The sequence below is a fragment of the Molothrus ater genome, chromosome 3, assembly GCF_012460135.2.
Source record: "Molothrus ater isolate BHLD 08-10-18 breed brown headed cowbird chromosome 3, BPBGC_Mater_1.1, whole genome shotgun sequence".
Lineage (NCBI taxonomy): Eukaryota > Metazoa > Chordata > Aves > Passeriformes > Icteridae > Molothrus > Molothrus ater.
The window spans coordinates 55369955-55385846 of record NC_050480.2 but is presented as its reverse complement, the minus strand read 5'-3'; the positions used below and the strand labels follow the sequence as shown (position 1 = coordinate 55385846).

Sequence of the window (15892 nt, the reverse complement as noted above, 5' to 3'; positions counted from 1 at the left end):
TTATAGCTCAATGCATTTTATGCAGCAACAGGGTAAGAAAATGTCCACATGCACCTGACTCTAACCAAAACAGCCTCCTAGGGAAGCAAAAGACTCCTAGGAAAGGAAACCATGCATCCCTGTGTACATTGCTCACATCAAAATGTAGCACCAGTACAAGGAGAGCGTGGAGGCAAGACGTTTCACTCTCATGATCTGGTTGGCAGAAGGTATCAGTAAGCTCACATATCTTTCCTTAGAAATCAAACAGAATACCTGTATAGCATGTGCAGTGCTTAGTGGCTTGAAACACCACAAAATATGGGCATAAATCTTTCTGACAATAGGATTTATCTTTATGACAGTATGTTTCCTGCTCAGGGAGGCATTTTATTCTTCCCTTTCTAGGTAAAGAAAAAAAAAGTGCTTGGAATGAATGAAAAGAATTAGATTACAATAAATATGTCAGAATATAAAAAATACTATTGTATTCTACTGTTGAAACTAGGAACAAAATATATGGCCTTCACTTTCCCAAAATTATAACCACAGCAATTTCAACTCTCAATACCATTTTTGCATTCCATTAAATTTTAGTAAACTTCATTCAATGTTTTTATTAGACTCAACTATACCAGAGGCAAGATTATTCACAGTCAATCCTTTAGTTACTAAAAAATACAAAAATCCAAGATTTTTAGCTATATATACAAATGTCCAAACATTTAACTTACTTGAAATGGAGATACTTATCTTACCTTGGCTACAGTTGTGATATCATTAAACTGTGTTTTTAGTTCTTCTTGAGCTGCATCTCCAAAGGAATCATCCTCTGTTTTTTCATATAGTTCCACAGCTTTTCCAATGAGTTGCTGTAAATCACCGGAGTGATCCTCTATCTCAGAAACAATAGCCTGGAAATGGTCCAGCTGAGCAAACTTCTCCTTCAGACCAATCTGTGGTTCTAAAGGCTGTTCCACTTTGTGATCCAAATTTTCTAGCCACTGTTCCAGCTGGATTTTCCTTTCCAGATAGTCATTCCACTGGCTAATGACGGAATCTAGGCAGCTTACATTAAAAGAAACAAAGTGCAGATGAGAATTTTTAAACAGTTTGGGAAAAAAAAAAAAAAAGAAAAAAAAAGAGGCTGCTTATACCTTAATTGTTACACTGTCCGTAGCCATATACAATAGGTTTAGAAGGTACCTTTTTTTCTCCATCTTGCTTTTGTTTCCTACATCAACTTGCATCCAAGTTATTTTAGAATTCCTGTAGCTTTTGGGACCCTTTGTGCAACCAACATTGCTGCTTCCCTATTACAGGTTACATGAGCAATCTATCTGCCTCAGACTAATAAAAAGCACATTTTAGTGTCTGTTCAGCAAAGTAAAATATGGAACATTACTGGAGTTTTTTTATGATCAGAGCAATAAAATATGTAGCAGCCTATGAAATTACTGTCAATTAAGAGATATTCTGGCAAGTTTTGAAAGAACAAACCTATAGACTATATATCTTATAAATTGTAAATGAGTCTATCTATAGACTCATTTACAATTTATAAGATATATTCCCTTCTGTTATATATTGCTTTTCCTAGTAGATCACCATACCTCTCTGGGATTCATGTTGAGGAATGTAATTCTCATTTCATGGGACTTACAGATAGACAAGGGTGTGGTAAGATTTTCCCTCGAAATACCATGGTCTAACCTAATCTAAAAAATATTTTATGATAAAAATTGGGTGATATTTGAGTGACATCTTTAAGACAGCCCACTATAACTTTCTACATACTATTAAAATTGCAATTTTGGTGCAGCTAAGAAAGTGGCACCATTTTCAGTTTTCTTACTTTAAGAAAAAATGTAGACAAACAGGTGATAGTCTTCAATCTCTTGAATAGCAAAACAGGTGTGATAGAGACCCAGAAAGTATTACCACAGAGAAATTGAGAAACATAAGTCTGTCATAGAACAGAGATAATGGAGGCCTTCAGATGTATAAAGTTATCGCACACAGGCAGTAAGAAAAACTTTCCATTTCCACACATGTCAAGATGAGATGAAATCAGCTTAATATGCAAGAAAGATTATTTGGAGTTGGTATTAGGATTTTTTTTTTTTAAATCAAAGAAACATAATGAAAAACAGAATTGAGAAACGTTTCCTGGGTTATGTATGGACAAGGTAGATAAATATCTGTCACATGTTCTTGGTCTTGCCAAAGTACAGGCTCAAAAACTCAGAAAGTGCTTTCTAGATTTTTCTTTGTATGAATTGGTGTGACTTTTATTAATTTTTAAATCAAAATGAAGTACCATCTCATATGAAGTTTGAGTCATCTGATAGGGTCAACTCATAATATTTTTTCCAGGCAATTTTGTGTATTTTTCCCAGTCAATTTTGGTTCTCCCTGATAATGCAAATTGCCCCTCACATACCAATAATGAATGAATGTACTTCCACATGCTGTAAGGCATCATCCTCTGTAAGCAAAGATGGCAGGGTCTGACCTGTGTTTTTCAGGGATTCTTACCTCTGCCAGTTCACTGAGGTACTGATGATGTTATTCCATACATCCTTCAGTGCCTGAAGCTCAGTTTGTATCACTTTTTGTCCTTCCTCATTGCTGCTTTTAAGTGCTTGTTCTCCTTTGCCAATGGCCATGTTCAGCTTAACCTCACCATCACCTTTGAGTAAGAGGATCTCCTGTGAGGCAAAACAGGTAAAAATATCAAATGTAACCTGATGAGAAATGAGAGCTGTTATTCTTTCAGCAGTGAACACCATCTTCTCTGAGCTCATCCATCCTTGACAGTCATATCCAGTAGGAATTCCTGGCCACCTTTTCTTCTAAGGGCCTGTACCTTGCCATGTGCAAGTGATCCAGTAGTTTTTCCCACAGCTATACAGGTTTTTCACTGCATTGGTCAGCCTAAAATACTGCTCACATTGCAGCAGATACTGAGTAGGTGAAGCACTGCACAGTAATAGCTAGAAGAAACCTCAGGAAAGCCCATGGCAGATTTCTTAATGATCTCTCTCTCCCTAATCTCTCCTATTAGCTGTTTATCTAACCTCTTCCCGAAGACCTCCTGTGATAGACACACCACAGCCATGACAGAGAGACTCTGTCAATTATTCCAAGGCCTCCTCTCTATTAGAAAGCTTTCTGGACCTGCGTATACATTTTCATAGCTCATTATTTCTAATGAAATGTAATACCTGACATCTGGTTCCATTAAACTTCATCCTGTTTTTTTACTTCCCATCCCCATTTTTCAAGATAACCTTGAATTCTGATCCTCTTCTTCATAACTATTGAAAGAACAAATTATAAAAATACACCTTTCCCACTGAAGTGGCCCACACCCAATATTAATCTTGATGCATAATATCTATTTTATCTATCCTTCTTTACCTGAATTTGTGTCAATCGTCTTTCCAGGGTGGCTTTGCTTCCAAGAGTGCTCTGTGATGATGCCAGTTTATCTTGGACCTCTTTCACCCATGACCACATACTCTGCAATGCCTCCTCAAAAATGAGATGCTCTTGGAGTGCAAGCTGACATGTCCTCAGCTTCTCCTTGACATTTTTGACCATGTTTTGATAGTTGGTGAGATGTTGAGAAGCCAGACGTACTTCTCCCCCTGCACCATGGCCTTCTTCATTTAAAGTCTGTGCCGTTTGGGAGAGCTGATCAAAAGAGTCCCTGAAAGAAAATAATAACACCAAAAGTTTCAGAAAACATGAAGTGTTATAGCCATTGCCAGAGGTTATGAAGGCTGCTGACATAATACCTACTTCACCCAGTGATAAGAATTCACAGTTAACTGAAAAAATTACTTAGGAGAGACTGAAAGAATATAAGCAGCATGTACCTATTAATATCTTTTCTTGTGTGGAGTGCCATTTCTTGCAGAATTTTGGTGCTCAGGATGATAACAAACATTTAAATTAAAAGCTACCTTAGTAGCTACCTTTTCTTTTCAGTGGTCAAGCTTTCCATTTCTATATGAACCCAAAACCTTTTGTACCTGCCAAAGCTTCTAAGAAGTTCTTAATCTTGGACAGGTAGGAAGGCATGACAGAAAGGTCATTTGTCCAGGATTAGACAATGACTCAGACTCAGTACAAGAGTCAGTAAAAGGGATTAAAGCTGGGTTTATACAGCCTCAGTTAATCTCAATCTACTTGATCACCCTTCCTGATACCTGATGACTAGAGGGAATTTACATCAAACCAAAATGTCTTGCATCAGTCTCAAGGCCATAGGGAGTGACTGAGTGTTTCTTTTAAAGAAGCTGTGAGACTTCGAAAATTGACTACTGTTTTTGTTCTACCTTCACCAATGATGAAAAGAGAATTTGGAAAAAACTCTGTGTACTCAAAATGGCAATTACTTCATCATTTACTGGATAAGTCTCAATTTTAGAAAGATTTCACAGCTAATGTGAATGCTTTTTGAGCTCTCTTATTGGGCAAGCTGTACTGGGGAAGGGGATTCTGCTAACCTGACTGGATCTGAATGTTACAGGACAGAAAGAAAATTTTGAAATGGACATAATGATAAATGTAATTTTCACTATTGCTTTTGAAAGCAGTATTTTTATCTTTTATTTTTAAAAATTACACTTTTCACTTTCCATTTATTAATGAAGTATGATGAGCTTTTATAAATTTATCAAGAGCAAATATTGGATTTTGTTGAAATTCATTAGAACTTGACATATGTGGATTCAGCCTCTTTTCACAGAGCATTTTCCAACACATTCCTCTAGCTTTCAAAAATACACTTTAACCCAACAGTTTAATTTCACTTCTGCCCTAGTAGAGGAAAAAGTGAGAGTATTAGAAAATGTATTTTCAAGATACCTTGAGTTCAGCAACTCTTCCAGGAACTTTTCCACTTTTTGCACCTCCTTTTTCTTCTCAGAAACAAGCTGTTTGTTCTCTCCTAATGCTTCTGTGCTTATTCTTTCTTCCATGTCATGCATCCACAGGGCAAGCTTCTTGTACTGATCTTCAAAGCTACAGAGCAGATAAATACTCTTTTAAAAAATACTTCTCAAGTGGAGTAAAGTTGGAAGAAGTTAATATCCACAAGACTAGGTATTAATTCCAAGCTTCGAGAATAAGAGTTGTACACAAAACATAATTCCACGGTGACTACTAGTCTAAAAATATTCAGCAACTCTCTAAAAATGTTCAGCAAAATCATGGGAACTCCAGGCAGACCAGAAGCCTCCAAAATTTAAAGAGACAGGACTTTTATTTATTACTATATTCAATAAAAGCTGACCAAAAGAAAGCTTTTTTCAAATTCTCATAATGATTTAGTCTAAGAACAGTGGTTAACAGTGGGTTTCTTGTCAACACTTATCTGTAGAACATCTGAAGTGTGTTTTCAATTTTATCTTACAGAAGAGAACTGGAATCTTGACTGCTCAGAACTCAGCAAAACAAGTTCTGGCCCTAACTTTGAAACCTTTTTTGTTACATGCAGGCACACCCTCTCATCCTGCTGTTTTACCCATTACTGCCACACTAACTTTGCTTTCAATTAGCAACAGTTTTGAATCTGGTTAGGTCGGAAAATATTTTAACTCTCAAAATTCAAGCCCCAAGCAGTAATTTAAGTGTGTTTTCTTCTTGGCTCCTTAGGAAATATGTCTATTTGCAATGGAACAGAACAGACACATGTAAAATGCATACTATCTACAAACCCCAGAGCGGACATGAACTTCATCACACATTTTCTGTCCAGAAAATGTCATTTAAATTACTGGAATCCCAACTGCTGATTTGGAGTTTCATAAGATACACAGAACTTCTGCATATATGATCCTGACCTTTTATCATTTAACTAAATTGATGCCCTTGGAGCAAGACCTGTTGTTTTTTATTTTTTTTTATCAGAGAATTTAAATTTCTCTTAAATACTTCCAAAGAAAAAAGCAAACAGGACTAGAGAAACTGGAAATAATTTCATTTTTTGCCCTGCACTTTGGAAGCCAGACCATTTCATGCAGTCTTTTGTGACTACTGGTGTTACTCACTTTCCCAGGTGTGAGGCACAAGCTTCCAGGGCCTTCTTGTCATTCAGACACTGGTTGAGAAATTCCTGGAAAGTCTGGTTAGACTTTGCTATTTGCTCCTGAATATGGCTCACAACTGGTTTGGGTAAACAACCATATAAACTTTCTCCTTCCTTGCAGGCAGCATCTAATTTTTTCTGTCCTTCACTAATAGAATCCAGCACACCCTGTGCAATGAAAGAATATAGTTTAAACACATAAGATTTGATAATTAAAGATAAGCAATATTTCTATGAGAAGTGGTCAGATTTCTCCAAGAAGATGACAACCATGTTTAGCTGTGGAAAAGTTTCTAAGCAGATAGTTCAAATAAGATTTTATTAAGTGGTACTGCAATTCACAGCATCCAGTTTTTTATTTGATCCCAAGGTGGTCATGGCTTTCTCTGAAGTTTAATAATCTCTTCAAGATGTTACACGCTTCAGGAATTATGGCTGCTTACAATAGGTATCTGATACTTATGTTCAGTCTCATCAAAAGTATATACATACAATCTTTGACATATCAGTATTAATCTGAAATGTTGAATATGTAAAAGTGTTATAAAAATAGGAAAAGGAAAGGAAGAGAAAGAAAGAGAAAAGGAAAAAAATATTAATAATCGGAAACAAGAGTATATAGTTTGTAGTTACACATAAACTTCCCAGAAATTAAATTCTCATCTCTCAGAACAGGGACCATAGTTTTCACTGTATTACCTCTACAGTACACACTGTTGCCTCAAACCATTTTTGTATTACCTTTTTAAGAACAAAAACAATGACTGTGCTAGCATCTACAAATTATTTTAGAGATATTATTGGTTCCTATACTAAATCGTTAATTACTAGTAGTTTTATTTTAATTTGTTCACTTTACCTGCAAGTCATGTAGCTTTGCCTCTATGGCTTTGCTGTCCCCAGACCTGTCAGATGATTCTTTTACTGCAGCCTTCACACCAGAAAACCATTCCTGGAATTCTTGCATAGAGTCTTATTTAATAAAAAAGTTTAGAGAAGAGAATAGTTTTTAAGATACAGCATTATCCACAATATTATGCAGCTGTTTTAAACAGTTCTTTTTCAATCAGTTCTTTTTCAGTCCTTCAGGAACAGTGTATAAAAGCTAACAGAACAGGTCTAATTGTCTTCAATAACCTTGGGAATAGGATTAATTTCATAAGGAACTAGATATTTCCACTGTAAATGTCCAAATTTCAACAGTCTTACTAGGCTGCCCTTGACAGTCAATTTCAGTTTGATACGTCCCAGTTTCATGCTAAATAAAATCAAAATCAGTAGCTTAATAAACAAGATTAAAAGTTGTTTACTCTTCTCCACTGACTATCCAGGGAGCCCAGGAAAGACTTGAGATGGATGCTTTTACATTATAAAAGCATTTGTTATATACCATTTTGTTATATACCTCTCCTTATTGCAAGTAAACAAAGTGTATTTATGCAATAGAGGTGAATCCCAATAGTGAGGAAAGGTGCATGCATATCACATGGTTAGAGTTGAATTCTGTTTATGCAAAATGCTTTGTTTCATAGCAGTTATCCAATGAACACTTGGCAACAGGACTTTTTGAGAGGCTCCATACAAAAATGAAGTAGTAATTACAAGTGATGTTACTGGAAACTCTGGCAGACTCCAGAATGACTCACGGCTGTGGGATAACAGCTCACTCATACGAACCAGCCTGAGGACTCACAGAGGAAATGTTTTTCCAAGGACTCCTGCATCCTGGCCTGTGTTCTGGAACAGAGCAGATTCACAGCTTCATACTTCTTTATTAACAAAGAGACAGTGCCACCAAGAGCTTCCAGCTCTACCGAATGGTATTTGCGACAGAGGCTGTTGAGGGTCTCCCGGGTTGAGTCAATGTTGCTTTGCTGAAGCTGAAGGTCCTTTTGTGTTTCCTGAAAATGAAGTTACAACATAATTACGATATTTATAAAGAAACAAAAGAACTGGCTTTTTCTCAAGCATTCCTACTCCTGCCATATGTTCTTTTCTCCTGTGGTCTATAAGTCATCCCAGACACAATGAAGGGAAGAGGCACTGGATTGTGTTTCCTGAATTTTCCAAGTGAGATGAATCCTTGAAACTAAAGAGCCATCATAGAAATGTGAAAAGTGTTGTTTCTCATGATTTATTACTCTCTTATAAATAAATACATTTCAAGGCATATTGAATAGAAATAGATATATTCAGCTAAGTCTGAAGGTACATGTGGGATGCAATATGACACTGGTATTTGGCAGGACTTCTGAATGAGAGGGACTTTACACACAATTTGAGAGAAACGTTCTCTGAAAATTAAATGTGAGTTGGCTAGTAAATCAATATTAACTGTGCTCACACTTAAATACCTTCATGTGGTTTGCCATGTTATGATGTGCATAACTGCATCCAGTCAAGAGACCACTTGGATGCAGAAAAAAGAATTGCTATATTTAATGAGAGAGGAGGATTTCTGAGGTAGAAGTTTGTATTAAAATTGAATTTGGACCAGTGTCTTTTACTGTGATGTGCTATGAATTTCATAACTTATTGAATGGGAGTCAATGCACTTGAAAACATGCTGGAGTAATGACCAAGGAGTTCAATGTAACAAAACCAGCTCTTGCCACAAGACGGTATTATTCATTAAAATTTTCTAAAAGGTTTGTAAAAAGCTAATAAATCAGAACTTTTGTTCATTGGTGCAACTTCCTAAAAATAATCACTGTATTATTTGCTAATATTCTAGCAGCTGTGCAGGAGATATGCATTTTTTATCAGAGGAAAATTAAGTATAAAGCTCAGAAAAAAAAATCCCCAAAGATCATAAGGAAAATGCATAAGGAAAAGTATATTGATTTTCTTCAGCACTGACCTTTAGTTTATTTAGAGCTTCAGGATCCAGGTTACGTGCACAGCTTAACAGCGTCTCTTCCACTTGAGTTAGCCAGTCTGTCATCTGACCAATCAGCTTCTGTAACTGCATCTTCTGAGTACTGAAATCTTTCAGCGTCTCTTTTGCTGTCTCTGATATTTCTTTGGCATGGTCCAACTTCTGCCTCAAATCTGACTCTATAAACTAAACCCAAAATGTTATGTATTAAGGCATTTAGCAATAAAAATGCTTATTACGGTAAATGATTATTGAAAAAATGGAATGTAGGAAAGAGGTACACAATGATAATACACAATGATAATGCTCTCTTTACAAGTTTAACTTGTAAAAGAGATACTTACAAACAGACAACCATTCTATTAAGTCTTAGATATACAATAATCCAAAGAAGGGATACTAACTTATAAAAAGCCAGACTGCAAACTATTGCAGTTATTATCCATTTCTGAAAAATGAAAAGTTGGTATTTCCCCTTTTCTAATTTGCCATATATACAGAACATGACCTACACTCAAATAGCTAGATACAAATAAATATCAACTGGGGAGTGAGCCTTAAGAGCACTGAGGCTTAAAGTATCTCAGTATAAGGCAGGTAGAAATTGAAGACAGTACAAAAAATAACCTGTTATTGCCCCTTAACCTGTTCAAAGTCAGGAACGTGCAAAATTACATAGATGTTTGCTGAGCACATATCACTAATAAAAGTAAATCCAGTCAGTCATAATATGGTACTATATATAAATCAGATTCACAGAATCCTTTGGGTTAGAAGGAATCTCTGTAGATTCCTTAGTCCAAGTTCCCTATCAAGGCAGGGTCAGCTACAGTAGGTGACATAGAAACACATCCAGATGGGTTTTTTTCCTTCTCCAGAGAGGGAGACTCCACAACCTCCCTGGGCAGCCTGTTCCAAAATATGGGCAAGGCTTGAGTGTTTCATTAACTTCCAGTAAAACCTGATATGTACCAAGATATATCCCTGCCCATGGAAATTACAGAAGTCAGCTTATATTTTTGAATTTCTGACATTAAGTTAATAATCCCAAATACCAATTTCTGTTTGAAATCAAACTGCCAAAATAGTCATACTTTGGTTTTGTGACTGCCCTAGTGGATAGAAGTAAGTATCTGGCCAAAAGTTTAACAGCTCACCTTTTTGTTCATTGTTGTATGTTTTTCTTGTAAGAGCTAGTTCAGGGCCCTTATTCTAGTCCACTAAAGAATACTTTTTGGTTAACAAAGCAGGTGAACATATTTTACTGCCTTATAATCCTTTCAAGGAAAAAAACTGTGCATGCACTCATGTGTGATGTGGCTTAATGTGTAGATTAGAGAATATCTGTAGTCTCATATCTTATCAGCTACGTTATAAACTATTTATTCTATTTTGATTTATTAAAAAAATACTCCTACAACCCTCATGTTCACTTACTTTATGACATACTGTTGATACAAAAAAATCAAGGTTACCTAGAGAAATATGAACAAAGAATAGTTATGCTACATAAAAATAATAATGCTACATCTGTCACCTTGAAAGAAAAAGGCAGTGTAGGAAAGACAAAAATTTCAGAAGGAATATTTTCTTGGTTATTTGAACACAATCTGTGGTTACCAATGTTTTTATTTTACCTGGAGGTCTGCAGGAGGCTCTTGAGTATGGGTCAGCTCTTTAAGTTCCAAAATTTTGGAACTAAGTTGCTCCAACTTCAGTTCTTTATTCTTGACTTCAGACTGAAAAGAGATGTGGTCAAAGTTTCATACCAAACTACAACAAGCTTTCAGACTTTCAGAAGTATTCTCCATCAATTTCAAAATTGAAAGAAAATGTAAACACAGCTTAGCAAACAGGGAAAACACTGCACTAATTTTGTGCACTAAAAATCTCCCATCTCTTTTTCCTTATTAGACTCAGTTCAAAGTAATTTTCCCCTCCTTTAAAATAAATTAGACTCATTTATTAGACTCAGTTCAAAGTAATTTTCCCCTCCTTTAAAATAAATTATTGCATTTAAAATGCTCTAAAAGCTTTTGTTTGTTAAAACTGGGAAAATAATTATGAAAATGTCATTGTTTATTTGACTGGAAGTATCTACTGGGGGTGTTAGGTTCCACTGAAGGATTCAATTGCCAAACTTAACATCTGCCCTGAATGCCCAGAAGAATAGTTAGGGGGTTTTTTGTGCTAGAGAGGATATAATATTAGGTGGGCAGTGAAGAAAGTGACCACTAATTTGGGCCACAGAAGGGGTAAACTGATTGATGCTGTCCATGCTCATCTATTTATGATTGCAGAAAGGGCAGGACCCTGCTGTCACCAAACTGCTCTTCCTCTTGGCCTTTGCAAAACAAAGTACCAAAAAAGAGTATTATGCATTCTGTGACTGTAAATGAGCACTCAGTGATCACATCTGCTATTCTGGCCCTCCTGCACATCAAGTACACCTGTGGTTTGGGCAGTCTGCTTTTACTCCAAATCAGTTTTAACAGCTGTGAATTCAGGTGGTCGGATTGCTACATAAGGCATTCGATAAAGCTCAACCTTGAGCAAAGTAATGATTTATCAATGTTTATATTCTACCACAATTCTTGAATATGTTCACTGTGCATCTTCTTAAGGACATAATTTATTCCAAACGAAGTAGAATATGGCCCAATCTATGATTGACCTGATATCTCTTTTATTGTCTGGAGAACCTACTTTCCTGGATGAGGTTTTAGAAACTACTCAGTTTTTTGCTAAACTTTAGCTTAAGTTGTCTAAAATTTTCCTTGTTTTTTACTGGAACAGAATTCAGCCTAGAGCCAAATATAACTGCAAGAGCCAAAATAACTATGGAGCTTTGATTTAGTAAGATGTGCCATTCTTGTTTCTGTTAGAAGCAAACACCTTCTAATAAAAAGGACAGAATGCTCTTATCTAGCTGTTGGGTACCACCATTTAAACAGAGAACACAGAGGTCTGCAACAGCAAAGTCTTTTCTCTGTGTTGAACATCACTTGACATTTTGGTCCACAACATTTTAATCACTGATTTATGGGTAAGAACCTGGAAATCTTTCAGTAGGACTTCCATTCTCTGACTGTTACTGAAGTTGTTGATGCCTTCATTCAGCTGAGAAATGCACTTATTACACCATCCATCCAATTCATCTCCAGTTTTCAGGATATCATCCCATAGAGACACGCTTACACTCAGTCGGTCGATGTTCTCATCAAGTCTTTCAGACACCTTTTAAGAAAGAAGAATATGTCAATACCATTCAAAAATTAATTTTAAACTCAATTTTGCAGACAGTTATATGACAAATGCATCAAAAATAATTAGTAAATGGGTAAAATAATTTTCTTTGATTTAGTTCTAAGTCCTGAATGCTAATTTCAATTTTCTTACCCAGATCATAAAAAGAAACACAAATCTTATGTGTCTCCTTCCAAATATTTGTATATTTTTTTACTGGAAAAGAGTTCAGGTTCATATAAACTTTATTTTCCAAAAAAACCCATTTGTCCTTCTTACTGCAATGTAGTAATTTGGTACTAAAGCAATATAAATGTGAAAATGTAAAACATTAGGTAGAAATTCTTTAATGTGAGGGTGGTGAGACACTGGAACTGATTATCCAGAGCCATTGTAGATGCATCCATGGAAATGTTGAAGGCTAGGTTGGATGGGGCTTTGAGCAACCTGGTGTAGTGAAAGATGCCCCTGCCCTGGGAGCAAGGGGTTGGAACCAGATCTTCAAGGTCCCTTCCAACCCAAACCAATCCATGATTCTGTAACTAGCTTTTATGTTATGTTTCTCTCCTGTAGTGAATTCTTTCTCAACATATTAATATCTTTCGTGTTTAGCTTAATGTAATTTCCTGCTGAACTATTAGTCCAATTTACTTCAATGAAGTATTGCTGGTATGTATTAGGTGTGAGTCCAACCCAAATTCATGCTTGTAACTGCACAGTGAGCAAATTTACAGTAGTAGCATTCATACACTGCTGTAAAACACCATTTAAAGTCTATCAAATTGATGTCACAACTTTGTACATAGAGTGGACACCAAATCCCTCTGATTAAAACTTTGAGTTATACTTAAAAGTAAATTTTACTAAACAGTTACTCTTAGTCAATTTTACTAAACAATTGTACAAGAGAAATATTGTAAGCTTAGCCAAACTTAAAAACTGTATTTGTCATATAAACACCAGTTTCTTACATCTAGCCATTTGTCCACCACGGAGTTCATATCTGTTTTCAGTGCAGTGAAATCGCAGTTATGCACTCTCTTCAGTTCTGCTATCAAATGTTTTCCTTTATTGGTGAAAGTATCCAGGTCTTTTTGTTTATCACTCAGATCATTCTTGGCAGCTTCATGCTGTGGACATAAATATTCGGTTGTTTAATGAAGCCTTAAAGAAAGAAAGAAAAATCAGTTCTCCAGGTACCCATACCTAGACCTGGTGCTATGAATTTGTTAATTTTCATATCTAATATTTAACTACTCCACAAAATACAAAGAAACTGACATGGTTTTCTCATAAGCATAATCATATAGGATGATTGTTCTTATAAATAAAGCACACAAGTGGCAGTAAAAAATTTTGAATTTATTCTACTTGGTAACCAGATATTTTCTGGACTTAGGGACATTTCATTTTTCTATTTGTCTTTCCATTCTTCATTATTGAATAATCACTTCAGGAGTTATAGCAAGGTAAGCAGAGGGTGCTGCAAATAAAATTTAGGATTAAAAACACTATATCTTTACTAGACATTCTGTAAAACAAAAGTACAGATGAGTTCTGAAAGGAGCTGGACAAGGGCTTCAGGGCTACTAAGTTTGCAACCCTAGGCATAGGGAAATATTTAATTTTGTCATTGAAAAGGTGAGATGCTGAGACCCGATCACAGTAAGAATCTTATGCTTTTTTCTACAGCAAGTACTAGAAAGCAGTACTAACAATAAGCTACTAATCTATATGCACTATGGCCAAAACTTTTATTGCACTGGAACCACTATCTGTGGCCATGGCTGCAGCAGGGAATTGTCCTCAGCTCAAGGCTCAAAGGAATGATGTGGAAGTTTAATGAAATTCTTTTTTAGACTGGTGAGCTCTGTTCTGGCTTTTTTATTCTTTTAAGATATCTAATAGAATGAGGCCATAAATACACACAGTTTAGAATAAGGTTTATACAGATCTGACTGAAAAATTTTGAATCAAGAGCTCAACAGCCTTCCAAATTAAATTACCCTCCAAAGGAACAGACAGAATTAAACTTAGAACTGTTTATCCTGGCAGGCTTATGGACAGCACAATTTAGTATCTTTGAAATACAATCCAGTGAAATGAATACAGTGTAGGGATCCAAATACCTTATCTCTGCACAATGGCTAGTATCAACATTATATACCATGGCAGAAGTCCTCTCAGCAAAAGAGAGAGACATAAAAATTTTACACATCAGAAATGTGTGCAATTCATGGGGTTTTTTTGTGGCATTTTATCTATTCCAAAATTTACCCAATATAGAAAAACATTGAAATATGTTGACTAGAACTATCCTTTCATACTGTGGTAGGAATATATTCTCGATGTATTTTATATAAAGAGATATCCACTATTTTCCACTTACGCTTTCCATATATTAAGAATCGGCATTTCCATTAAGAATAGATTAATAGATCTCACCAAAATGTAAAAAAGGGCTGTATTCTTTCCTCATCACAATCAGTACAACTTAAACTCTGAATGTCAGTATGATAAGATTTGACAGTGAATTCAAGGAGCTTTAAACACAGCTCAAGGGCATCTCTTAAAAAAAGAAAAGTAAATTCAATAAAAAAAATTGTTAAAATTCCTCAAAGGAAAATATCTGTCATTACCTTTGATAATGTTCGCCTGACATCTTCATGATCCTTCCACATGGATTTGGTCACAGAAGCACTGTTAGCACTGTCTATCACTTTCATTACTATTGACTTCAAGCTCTGATATTCCTTCATCAGATCAATCAGAACACAGGACTGCTCCTTTCTGTAATTTGAAAAAGCTGTTAGCACCACTTGCTGCCGTGCTTCTGAAGGATAGAGAACATGACATAGCAATTCACCATGGGAAAACCAGGATGCAGTGCTAAACATGAATTGGGCAGCCAAGGAAATATCAATATTTTGTGTTTAGAAATCACTGTCAATCCATCAAAAAACATCTTACTGAATAGAAATGAATGTGAATTGCCATCTCATATGTATCAGATACTAAAACAACTGACTTCAGTAAAAGACTGAAACCAGAATTCAAGCTTCTCAGTTCCTAAGTTTAGCATCTTTTTGACTGAAAACCACATTATAACAATTGTGCCACTCACAGTTAATTTAAAAAAACCCCAACAACTTGTTTCTTTAACATGGAGTGGATTTTAGGTAAAAAGAAGCAGAAATAAAGACTAAAGCACTGCATACTAAGGTAAGGTCTGCCTATTTTGTCGTCCCATTGTCAGATGCATGCTTTTGGGACTAAAATGTTATATTCAACTTACCTCCCTTCTACTGAGAATAAATTAGCCTTCTGCTAAAAACAAGCCTAATTTTATTCCCATCCTCTCTCTAGGAAACCTTATTTATGCTCAGGCAGTGGACAGAGGAAAAAGACCTATTCAATCCATTCCTGGTGTTTATACTGAAGAGAGAGGAGCAAAACTGATACTTTGGATATACGCAACGTCTATTTGTAAAACAGTGTTTTTCAATGAAAGGATTTTGGGAAACGTGACACTGTCAAAAAAGATGAGGAACTGTTTTAGAAGCTGGCTCTTCTCTGAATGCTCCAAAGAGCTCTCCAAAATAAGCAGGTTCAGGGGGTCTAAAATTGTGTCTATGTGAGAGAGAAAACATTGCTGGTTTTCTTTAAAGATGATCATGAGGCAGTTAAGA

The 15892-nt window shown here is 35.8% G+C and overlaps 1 protein-coding gene across 1 annotated transcript in view; it reads right to left on the bottom strand.

The window, feature by feature from the left end:
* The window catches only part of SYNE1 (spectrin repeat containing nuclear envelope protein 1), a 288350-nt gene that overhangs the window by 151390 nt on the left and 121068 nt on the right, over window positions 1-15892 (bottom strand). Inside the window, 12 exon segments of the mRNA XM_054514453.1 lie at window positions 738-1047; window positions 2518-2690; window positions 3403-3694; window positions 4858-5013; window positions 6042-6247; window positions 6939-7051; window positions 7773-7980; window positions 8940-9143; window positions 10595-10696; window positions 12012-12194; window positions 13175-13333; window positions 14843-14993. Coding sequence (XP_054370428.1) covers window positions 738-1047; window positions 2518-2690; window positions 3403-3694; window positions 4858-5013; window positions 6042-6247; window positions 6939-7051; window positions 7773-7980; window positions 8940-9143; window positions 10595-10696; window positions 12012-12194; window positions 13175-13333; window positions 14843-14993 — 2257 coding nt within the window.